This window comes from Anopheles moucheti, chromosome 2, assembly GCF_943734755.1.
Source record: "Anopheles moucheti chromosome 2, idAnoMoucSN_F20_07, whole genome shotgun sequence".
Taxonomy (NCBI): Eukaryota; Metazoa; Arthropoda; class Insecta; order Diptera; family Culicidae; genus Anopheles; species Anopheles moucheti.
Window position 1 is genome coordinate 1,571,449 of NC_069140.1, and position 12,463 is coordinate 1,583,911.

At 46.6% G+C, this 12,463-nt stretch overlaps 1 protein-coding gene across 1 annotated transcript; it reads left to right on the top strand.

Moving 5' to 3' along the window:
* On the top strand, positions 1 to 11,885 carry LOC128299324 (A disintegrin and metalloproteinase with thrombospondin motifs 7). Its single transcript, XM_053035246.1, has 12 exons — positions 1 to 467; positions 579 to 807; positions 1,262 to 1,424; positions 3,064 to 3,192; positions 3,270 to 3,395; positions 3,545 to 3,939; positions 4,035 to 4,136; positions 4,267 to 4,380; positions 8,196 to 8,905; positions 8,987 to 9,368; positions 9,442 to 9,559; positions 10,948 to 11,885. Exons 1-12 carry the CDS (start codon positions 356 to 358, stop codon positions 11,530 to 11,532), a joined length of 3,165 nt encoding a protein of 1,054 aa, XP_052891206.1. The 5' UTR covers positions 1 to 355; the 3' UTR covers positions 11,533 to 11,885.
* The last annotated feature ends 578 nt before the right edge of the window (positions 11,886 to 12,463 follow it).

A 12,463-nucleotide genomic window follows, 5' to 3' on the forward strand; every position in this document is an offset into this window, starting at 1 on the left:
TGTGAGGTGTTGTGAACTGAAAACCATGTCATTGATATGTTTGATTGATCAAACCCTTCTCGAAAGGAAGCGCCGCAAGTGAGTTGGATGAGTGAAGTGAATTGTTGCAGTTTGAAGTATTGACTGCCGGTGGCATTAGTAAGTGGTAGGGAATTCCTCCAAAGTGTGAATGGTCGTCGTGGAATTATTTTAACCTTAAGAAGCATTCCAAACAGTGACCAGTGTCAGTGAACTACACAGAATATTTCCTCAAGAAACCCAAACCCAACCAGTTCAAAGATAGCAGTTCAAGTGATCTTGTGAGAAAAAGGAAAAGTGAAAGCGAAAATATTGAGCTGATGATCGTAAAGAGTTTATGAAATTTCCACAAACCAACCAGAACGAGTGTAAGAAAATGAGTTCATCTATAGCATTGTACATTTTGCCACTGATTTTATTTATTGTTCCTTCTGCCTCTAAATATCAAGGTAAGTTCAATATTGAAAGTTTATGCTTTAGCCTCTTTCAGCCATCAACTTAAGCCCTTTTCACACTTTTCTCCACAAAATAATTATGTTTAAATTGTCTCACTCTGACAGGTCTGTACACACACCACCTAGATGACGGTGTGAGTTTGATCGTTCCAAGAAAGGTTACTCCTCACGGCAAAGTTCTTTCACACCAGTTAACACATCATCACGATGAGTCCATCCATGCTGACGCAAATGAACGGTGGCGAAGTCGCCGTAGTACGGTGGAAAATAATCCTTCCCAGGAACTTCACTACCAGATCGATATCGACGGTGAAACGCACCATCTGGAGCTTCAGTAAGTACTTCCCACAGCAATGCACCGCAGCTCATCTCGGAACGGATTGTGGGGCGCGTAGTAAAGGTTGACAATGCATCAACAACATTTTCACCTTTCCATTTCATCAATAATGCTCATCGTGCACCGTGGCATTGTATCCGTCCCGAAAGGATAACGATCATCTAGGCGCCACTGTCAACACGACACAGCCTATTAATAAATGACGAAACGAGTTTTTCCCAATCGATTTATTGCCTCTATGGGATCGGGCCCAGATTTGCACATTGGAGGTTTCTCCGCCTCTCGCTCCGTCTCGTACCACGCCGTGTGGCAGCTGCGTTGCAAAATTTAATTTCGCAGCGCACTGGTTGTGATTGATGTAGAAAACAAACCGAGGAGTGCGCAAAAATCATTTACAACCAAACTCTCGTTCTCTCTTTCCGCGGTTTGTGCCGCAATTTCCCGAATGCAGACCATCGACGGCAGCGTTTGTTGCGCCTTTAATGGTGATCGAGCGACATCGGCGCGACGTCCACACGCGAGTACGTCCGACGGGGCACATCAACTGTCACTACCAAGGCCAGATCCGAGGTCACGACCAATCGCGAGTGGCGCTCTCCGCATGCAATGGGCTGGTAAGTGGTATTTGCCGTGGGCGCCATCATCCAACAATGCAGCTTTTCCGACTTTCCGCCCATGCGACGGGGAGGTTTCGCAGGGATTTGTCAAGCCGCACTTTTCAGCAAACTTCTTCGCCACTCGATCGCGCTGCGCTGTAGACCGGGTCGCGCGCATCGGTTCTTGCCAGACGGAATACTCACGACGCGGCTTAGTGGCGACTTCCTTCCTGGCGCCAGCCTTACTGCACCGATCATTATCGATTCAGTCGTGCTGTAAAGGCTCTCGCTCGTTCTCGTCCCCGGTGCCCATGCTGTATCGGACGAAATAATTAATTTTCAGAATCATATGGCGCTGTTTGTGCACAACTGGGCACAGAGGAAAATAACCCCAACCATATTTAAGCATCCACAATCACCGAGTCCGATGGCAATTGTGCCCTTTTGAAGGATTGATGCCTGCCTTACCTAATACCTGCGCTAGGACAAGAAAAGTTGCAACGGAAATTAACCAACCGTGCTCAAGATACGCTACGTGTTCATAAAGATACTATCCGCTTGTTGGTACGATATGGTCAAATAGGCTTGTCCGGTAATTAACGATTCAAACTTCACGCCCGGTCTGTGTTCTCAGCTTTAGTGAGGATAGCCGTCACCTCTGAACGGACGTTTCAAGAGATCGCAAGACTTACACTGACAGAACATAGACGGATATTTAATGTTTAATTAATGTGTATTTTGCATATTCAAGACATTCTGATCAACACATGAATCAGTGTTATGAGCAACTCTATCAAATTCAATAGCCTAGCTGGTGACAACCGTGAAATTCTTTGATCAGAGTTCTGAGAGTAGCCTTCGAAGAATGCGATTGGAACAAAAGACTTCAATTGGCAATAAGCGCTGGAAGCAACTTATTCTCCGATTCTTATTCACATCTTCACCACACGCTTTCAAGGTGGGACATTCAGATGACTATTCCAGACTCTAGATTTTCACTTCACACATACATTGTGACAAATTTATGAAAATGGCTTTATTACCTACAGTGCAGCTAAGTTAAAGTGAGCTTTCCTCTAAACGGTTTCGCGCCATTGCCTTACCGCACGCAGCGCCATATTTTATAGCATGAGAAAATTATGTTTATGGATATGACTCTTGATTTCCGGCACTAATTGGCTGTAATCACTTGGTGCATAATATTTTAATTAACCTAATGTTATGCCAAAAGCAAACATCTCTTCCGCTCGCGCTTCAGTGCTCTTGGGCTCGATGCACGCCGCCGCACAGTTCGAAATGGGACGTGCGAGAAACCGGTCACCGGCGGCCATAACGAACACATAAGCATTATGCTTTCTGAAAATGGAATCGACCCTCTACTACGGCACACGGCCTCACGCCACCATAATTCGATCTTCCATAAGCGATGCGCAAAACAGGATCCTACTCTCATCATCGATCGCGTGTCGGCGATCAAGAGCACACAACGAACGTATAATTTGTTATCACATCACGCCAGTGACAGTGGTCGGAATTGATTAGAAAAGAATGTGAATAATGTGTGGTTATGGCCAGGTCAATTTGTATGTTAAAAATAGTTTCATAACTCTTAATTTGAAACGTGTTCCTTTCCTCTTTCGGTTTTCCACTGGTGCAGGTCGGTGTATTGAGAACCACACGAACAGAATACTGGATAGAGCCGGCAAAGAATATCACCCTCGGTCCAAATGGAGAGCATCCGCACGTAGTCTTCAAACGATCCAACGTTAAAGAGACGCCATCCAAGGTACTACCCCGCGGTGAATAGAAAACATTCCGTATTTAACAACAATCTTTTCACATTTTCCCATCCAACGCTGTTAGAAAAACACACGTTCTGCAAACAAAAAGAAGAAAAGAAAGCGTAAGAAGCGCCATTTAAGCAACTGCGGTACCCGGGAGCCTCGTCGATTGACGGAAACACGGCTAGAATGGCAACATCAGGGCAAGGTAATATCCGTAGTCTATTGCACCCTTCATCCATGTTCTCCAACAGTGGTTGGCGCTATTCTCATGCCGTTGCCGTTGAAGAATTGAGAGGGTGCGATTGTTCGTTTGTTTGCGAATGTGTAAGAAATTTCCAAAGGCCTCCATTACAGGTCCTCGTGCAAGGCGGTCGCAAAACGCGCATTCCCCATCCCGAGCCGTCAACGTCCTTGTACGGCTCACACGCGGGAACACGTGAAGACAGTGAGAGAAATATGATTAAACCCGTGGGCAAAAAACATCGCACTCGTCGAAGCATTAGCAAGCCACGCCATGTGGAGGCCCTCATTGTGGCCGACCATTCGATGGTGCAATTTCACCAGGACGTCGATCTACAGCAGTATCTGCTGATGATCATGAATATGGTGTCGTCGCTGTACAAAGATCCTACCATTGGGAACTCCATCCAGGTCGCGGTGGTAAAAATCATTATTCTGGAAGAGGAAGACTCACATGCCGATTTCAACGTGACGCACATGGCCAGCAATACCTTGGAGAACTTTTGTCGGTAATGCCCCTTAAAGCCCAACAATATGAGCGACGCGGTCAGCGCCGGCGTTGAAGTCTTTCGTTTATGTAACGCATTTTGTCCCTTCTTGACAGCTGGCAGAGAAGCCTTAATCCCAAGCCGGACGAGGATCCTCACCATCACGATGTGGCCATTCTGGTGACGAGAAAGAACATCTGTTCCAACTACGGATGCGCGTAAGCACTATCACACTATCCGTCCTCGATCTTCCCTTCAACTGTCGAGTGCCACATCTGTTAACGGAACTCTTTTATTCCTGATTCACTAATCTCGCCCCGCCTGCTTTTCCCGTTCCCCCCTCAACAGAACCCTCGGTGTGGCCAACGTGGGCGGCATGTGTCGGCCGGACAAATCGTGCAGTGTCAACGAGGACAACGGCATCACCCTGGCGCATACGATATCCCACGAGCTGGGTCACAAGTAAGTGTCGCCCCATTTCGACAGCGAGTGTTATTGGCGCGCTCGGTTTGCAATCCAACTGCCTATTTCCTGGCCCACAAATAGCGGCCCTGTCAGGCCGATCGGGTCGAACGCCGATGGTGGTCCACTTCGCCCACCCGTCACTCGGCAACTTTTGCACGTTTCACACGGCCGTTGCGCTAATCTGCCCTGACAGTAGCTCTCGGCAGGCATCTCAAAGCGATGCATTCCCTGCATTTGGACAGTCGGGGCGCGTGTTGCAGCCGGCACTGCGGCACCGCGCGGTTGGCTTTAATTGTTGTTCAATATTTGCATATGTTATTAAAATCCATCCACAAGTCACTTGCTTGAAGCGGTATCGCAACGTCAGCAAAAAAAAAAAATACACGAACGCCACAACCTGGTGGGCTGGCTGGATGACAGACTGGATGATTGATGACTTCCTTAGCTCTCCGTCGTCATCGACCGACAAAGATGGGAAATTACGAGCGTGGTTCAGATGTCACCGAAAAGATGATTATCGTGTGGTCGAATTGTACTGAAACGTGCGCACACCATAGGCCTTGCCTGTTCCGGACTCCAAAAGCGGCCAATGCCTTTAGCAGCGCAAAAACTTTCCAATCACAATTCGCAAAAGTCGCATGAGCTGGCGAAACCTCGTCGTCAAGATTTATCGTCCCTAATTGTATCGACACGTTGAATAATTTATTGTTTGGCTTCGAATCGGACCTCGGTGGGGGGAGAGCATCGGTTTAATTGAACCCCAAAGTGCCCCGGGACATTGGCAGGGCATTAAGTCCCTCCCTCAATCCGTTCCAGGGCACTGAAACGGCTTTGATTGGCCAACCCTTGGCCGGTAGTGGGGTTGCTTTACCGTGCGCAACGTAGCACGCAACGACCGAGGAGGACGTTGGGCTCGGAGGATTAATTTGTAACATTCAGCGATAGACTTCGGCCAAGTGTGCACACGATCACACGAGAGATGGCTTGCACGAATGGTTATTAATGCACGTGTACGGCTCTCAATTAGAAGTTATTAAATCAACCTAATGATTCACCGGGTGGATCCTTCGCTTCCATCTCCGAAGATCCTAACCATTTCGGTCTTACGGTCAGCGATCCGATGAAAAGTCAGCCGTTTTCCGACCTCTCATGACTCACTTTATGCACGTACGGTCGACAAACTGAGACGCGAGCTAGAGACACGAAATGTTTGCATGTCTTGGACAAAGAAAGGCCATTTTAATTGAGTTGTCAGAGGAAGCAAAAATCTCACCAACGATAATTTATGTATCTCCTACGTTTCCTTTTCTTGATTGCATTTGCTTTATTGCCTACCGCTACCGATCTCAGTCCCTCTTCGCTCATTTGCATGTTTTTGTTTACATAGTGATCTTCAAAGTTCCGAATTGTGATGCAATCCATTTGTTTGGTTTACGAAAAATCAACGAGAACAGTAGTTGATGCCTAAAGAAACACAAATGTGTGTGTGTGTGTTTTTTTTAAATACTTAACAGATGACTAACTTTTTGTAACAAATGTGGAGTGTTTGTCATTTACTAGTAATTTCCACTGCCAGAATCAATGAGGCTGGCTACAGGGACATGCAGGTATCACTTGTTCGACGCTAGGGTACAAGTGAATAGATAAAGATAATAATTAACATAATATGCTAACCAGATGCAAAGTGAGGGAACAAGCGTGACAAAAGCAATTCGAACGCATTCACGCTAATGCCACTAAATTCAACCGCACCACCGCCCTTCATACGGAATGCTTCCGAATACGTTGCCCACCGTGGCTGATACAGGCGAGCACTGGGGCGAGAGGATTAATTATTCTGCAATTATTCAGATTAGAGCTAATTTTTCATTTAGAGCACTATACCCAACCCGTGCCTGGCCATATCTTCGCAGCGCGATCGAGATCAAACGAGCACAACAGCAACACGGCCGACCGTACGATCGATACTGCTTGACTTTCCTGGTCGGGGCAACAAAAAGAAAACGAGATCCAGCCAGACCCCTTTAACCAAGATACATCGAGTCGTTGTCGCCTGAAAGTCTCCTTTAACGTCGCGTTCAGGCATTCGCGCTGTGAGCATTTTACATCCATCACAAATGTATTCGCCCGGGGGTGATCAATCGGGACTTCGTCAACCGGTATCGGTTGGATGGCATGGGGGTTTATTGAAATTTATGTCAACAGCGACAGGTTGGCCGCATCTACTAGCGTGAGCACGGCAGCCGTTTTCGTAATAAATTTTACTGCAAACAAACAGTTTGTTCTAGCCCGGACGGTTCCTGCCACAATCACGCATTGACGCTAATGCGTTACTATCCCCCCAGCCAGCGTATGCAAAAGGTGCAGCTGAACGATCGAGAATAATTAGAACAACTTTATTAAGCTGATAGCTGAGGCCAGCTATGCGATCGCATAGCCTGCCCGAAGTGACGATCATAAAAGTCATATACGCACTTTAAAGCGATCTATCACGCGATACCCGCTCCACTCCGCCCCCTATCGATTGCCATTGGAGACGGAGGGGGACCGGGAGGACCCTCAGTCAACCGACTCCAAATGGTGTCTCCGCGTTCGATATGCTGAACCACGGTTAGATTGTCGCGACATGGATAAGTGATAAGATGATGTCATGCGCTATCGAAAGTAGTCCCATAAATCTGTATTATCATGACGCTGTATCTAACGCGCGCGGCCAGATCAACACACGGAATGTTTCCACAGACGAATGCGCCCAACTACTGGTACGCAAATTCTGAACCGCCATTCTGCATCCACACAGCGAGAGCAAAGACAAGTGAGAGGGTGTTACGACGCAATATGATCGGTGTACGGTGGAAACCGCAGATATACAATTCAACAAAAATGGCAAATGGTGTTGATCGGCGTGCAAAGTCATCTTCGCAACGGCGGCAACACGCTGCTTTGCTCGATTTATTCGATAACAGAATGGCTAATCCCGAGCAATCCCGCTGCTTTTGGTAGCCAGGATCATTTGATTTTCGATCTGCATCACTTCGCTCGGGTGCAATTCATTAACTTCACTTAGCCGGCTTCGCTTAATTCAATCACGGAACATTAAGCACGGTAAGATGGAGGAGAACAGTTCGAAAAGCACAATGGCAACTGATGTGAGTGATTCACAAACTGGGCAGCGCTGTAGACAGAAAGACTTCCTTTAGACATTCGTTAGTTGATCCATTCCAAGATTTTAGCGTCAAACGTTGTATCGTGTAGTCAACACTGTACAAACACCTCCAAAAATTCCAACGATTTGATTACCGATCAGAGCGTCAATTCCACAAGTCAATTCCCGAACACCCAGCCCGGCCACAATGTTTACCATGTCCTGTAAGCTTGTATCGGTCCCAGTGTGCTCAATGCTTGCACATTTTCCTTGTTGAATCGATCATTTTTGCCCGGGCGCTGATTTATCGTCGCCTGTCGCCATAAATCTTGCTTTCGGCTTCTATTCACACTCACCGAGGCGCTGTTTATTTACGCGGTCGTGTGATTTTGTTAGTATAATTTTATGGGGTGTACTATTTCATTAGCTTATCGGACATTGAGACCGTATCGTTATCCGTTCCTGCTGTTGACGACACTTTATTAACGGCTGATAATGTAGCGACAATCATGCCCGAACTGATCTTTTCGAGTTGGAAAAATTGAGTAGATAACACATACAGTAGATGTATTCATGCAGTAGTACATAAGGCCTAATTTAAATTAATGTTACAGTTATAGCTGCAATCGGAACTAATGAGCTATTCTTTATTAAAATCTCTTTACAGCTTTGGAATGTACCATGATACGGCGAAAACCGGTTGCGATCATCGTATTGGACCCATTCTGCACATCATGACGCCGAGCTTCGAGGCCGACACTATGCAGGTGTCGTGGTCAAACTGTAGCCGGCGCGATATTACCCACTTTCTCGATCAAGGGCTCGGAAAGTGTCTGGAGGATGCGCCCAGCCAGGAGGAGTACGAATATCCGGAACTTCCGCCCGGTGCCATGTACAATGCGGATCTCCAGTGCAGGCTACAGTTCAACTCGACCGATGAGGATATGACCGTGTGCTCCAAGTTGGACGAAATCTGCACCCAGCTCTGGTGTTTGGTGGGCGAAGTGTGTACCACCATGCTGCGACCGGCCGCTCCGGGCACCAACTGTGGACGGCGCATGTGGTGCCAGAACCAAAAGTGCGTTGAAGTTGAGGAACTCCCTGCGCCGGTCGATGGCGGCTGGGGCGATTGGAGTGCCTGGAGCGAATGTTCCCGGACGTGCGGAGTCGGAATCGCTAAGCAAACGCGGGAATGTGACCATCCGTCACCGGCACACGGTGGTATGTTCTGCATTGGCGAACGGGCACGGTACAAAACATGTCACGTTCAGGCTTGCCCGCTCGGCACGCCCAGCTTCAGAGCGGAGCAATGTTCTTCGCACGATAACGATACGATCAAGGGTGAAAAATACAGCTGGTTGCCTTATTTCGACAAAAGTAAGTTCTTTGTGCGATACCAACGTGGGGCAATCGATTGTAGGGCTATTGGTTAACATCTGTCTTTTGAATGTCCCGTAGACGAACCGTGCGAACTATACTGCAGCAACACGGAAGACACAATGATTGTACCGTTCGGAGATACGGCCGCGGATGGCACCTTTTGCAACCTGGGTACGAACGATATGTGCATTGGAGGTATCTGCCGTAAGGTGGGTTGCGATTGGGTGGTCGACTCGAACACCACCGAAGATAGGTGCGGTGTTTGCGGCGGTGTCGGTGACACTTGCTTCGTGAAGAAGGGCGAAATCGTCAAGAAATTCAACACAACCGATAGCATGCACAACGTGCTGCTGATCCCTGCTGGAGCGCGGAACGTACTTATAGAGGAGATATCTCCGTCCAAGAATTTTATCAGCGTCGGTCGATCGGCAGGAAACGACTGCTATCTTAACTGCAATCAGTAAGCTATAGTGGATAGTTCCGCCTCAGATCAGCGTCATTTAATTGATATCGCATTTTTGATATTGTTGCAGCTTCATTCAGCTCCCTGGAGAGTACGAGGTGGCCAGCAGTTTGGGTCTTTATGAGAGGGAAAACGACCAGGAAAGGCTTAAAATACCCGGACCCATCATGGAAGATGTGCATGTTTTTGTAAGTATTGCAGTTGTATTACTGATGTGTCAAGAACTACTTGGTCAAAAGGCTCGACTCAGAAGGAACTATCGCCTAGATGGCCCATAATTATTAACAATTAATTATTCTTCATTACATTTCGATCCTCACTTTCCAATCGTTGAGCATCCACAAGAGGATGCAGTAACACTTCTCACCATACACTCAATACAGCTATTTGTTTCTCGCATAATGGCATTAATCACGTCTGCTTATCGGTTTGACATTCCTATCAAACGCATTAGTGTGTGGGGGAAAAAGGCAAAACGGATCCTGCATCCCTTTCGTATTTTCCGTGATTTGCCGAAAATGCTTCAGAAACGGTGAAATTTTTGGTTTCGTATACCAGGAGAGCATCCAAACGAAGAGGTAGCACTAATTTCCGTACCAGGCGGTAGCATTCCATATAGCTTTACCCTTCCCTCTAGTGATCGTAGGGCTTGATCCGTCGATTGATCCTCATTCTCTTTCCGTTCGTTCAAACAGTACAGCGCGTACCAAAACTATACATAAGTTTATTTTTATGGAATTAATAATGTGGAATATTTATGGAATATATTTCTATATGGAATATTTCTAAACCACCGGACATTCCATTACGGCAAAAGATATAAATATTGCAAAATAACCGAACAATAAACAATAAATAATGTCTTGGGAAATAGTGTCACTCCATGTTTCCTACTCCTAATAATTAAAAAAAAAACTTATCTTCTGTACAATTATGATACACACTGTAGGAACTGGATGGATAAAATGAGACGGAGGATTCTCGCCACAGTAGCTGAGCTATTTACTCTATCGATCCTTGGTTTGCTAGTATGTGTAACTAATAGCCAATAGTAGAAGATCTCATATTCTGATAATTGATCACTTGCGGAAAGGGAACAGCTACAACGTAGCGCAATGGCGCTTATGAATTAGTGTTACCTTCTTTCGAAGCTGCTCTCCTGGTATCAGACATCATAAAATGACCTGTTTCTATAGGATTTTTCTCAACCGACTGGGAAATTTGTCAAATGAAAAAAAAATGAAAGATATCTTTTTTCCCTCCATCCTACCTACCAACACTAACGATCGGTTTCATGTGTTCGATAGTATTGTGTTATTCACGCGCAATAGCATCAAAGCGAATTAATGTTACCTTCCTTCTTGGATGCTCGCCTGGTATCAGCAATTACAAAACTGTTCGCTTCTGGTGGGTCCGATCGCATGCGCGGAGACTTCAACGAAAGGAAAAGCGACTAAAACTAATATGTAATGACGACTGAGATGACCGTGTGCTCCACTAGCTCTTGTGAGCTGGACACTAAACACTAACGGTGATTATTTTTTTCCATTTTGCTCTCTGTTGTCCCCCCGCAAAGATTGTCATCAAGAAGAAGAATAACCATGTGGGAATTCGCTACGAGTACACATTACCTTCACAAAACAGCAAAAATCAATCCACTTACTACTGGAAGCTAACAGACTGGTCCGTGTGCTCCGCTACATGTGGTGGAGGCAAACAGTACCGAGAGTCAATCTGCTACCACCTTGGCAAGGGTGTAACCAAGGAGGAACTGTGTCTCCGACACGCGTTTGGCAAACGGCACGAACCGATTGTTCGCGACTGCAATGATGATCCGTGTCCCTTCAACTGGTGGGTTGGCCCATGGCAGTTGTGTCCAATTACATGCCGCAAACCGCTCCAACGGGTTCCAATACGAAATCGATCGATTTACTGTGTGGATTCCAATTCGAACGCCAGATCGGACGCAGACTGCAGCAACAAACCACGTCCACATGACAATGAACCGTGCGGTGAAGAGTTACCGCTTTGCCAGGACACTCAACGAACCAGCCAGGAAACGGAGCGTCCCGATACGGTGACGCCAATGGAGGAACCGACTCTGCCCGATCTTCCATCACCCTCGACGCCGGCAGACTATGAGGTAAACAACAGCATCTGAAACTACGGTTCGAACGATTCGCGAGTAGCGCCCGGACAGCGATACTTAATGGACCCATTTGTTCGTGAGCTAGTAGAGAGAAGATATGTTATATTAACATCTATTGTACTGCTCTTAATCCGTATCGTCGTATGCTGAGCGGAGTCCACGTCCTTCGGACACCGGCACAGCTCAGCTCGTCGGTGTATTCAAGCAAACTACATACTCAGTACAAAACCGCATGCAATTATGAGGTGCGATCAGCATCTGCTGGTGGCGACGCTTTCTTCTAAACGCTTTTAAGTACATACGTGTTTATATGAAGTATTTTGTGGACAGTGTTTTTGTGTATTTAATAAAAGTTTATTTAATAGAATAAATAGTTTGATCTTCGGATTCGTGGTTAAGTTAAGAAAAGGGACGATATGGGCACACCTAAAAGCGCGTATTGATGGGCATCTTAATGAAATAGGCCACCTTATTCTGCGGCACATGGTAGTTGTGCGACTCTGTGCGGTCATTTTTGGCGAGTTTTCTGTCTCGATTGACACGGAAAAGCATCCTCCTGCGTTCCATGCTCTCCTGGTATCAGGAGCTTGAAAAACTGGTCATTTTAAGCGAGTTTTCTGTCTCGATTGACACGGAAATGCATCCTCCTGCGTTACATGCTCTCCTGGTATCAGGAGCTTGAAAAACTGGTCATTTTTGGCGAGTTTTCTGTCTCGATTGACACGGAAAAGCATCCTCCTGCGTTGCATGCTCTCCTGGTATCAGGAGCTTGAAAAACTGGTCATTTTTGGCGAGTTTTCTGTCTCGATTGACACGGAAAAGCATCCTCCTGCGTTGCATGCTCTCCTGGTATCAGGAGCTTGAAAAACTGGTCATTTATGGCGAGTTTTCTGGCTCGATTGACACCGAAAAGCATCCTCCTGCGTTGCATGCTCTCCTGGTA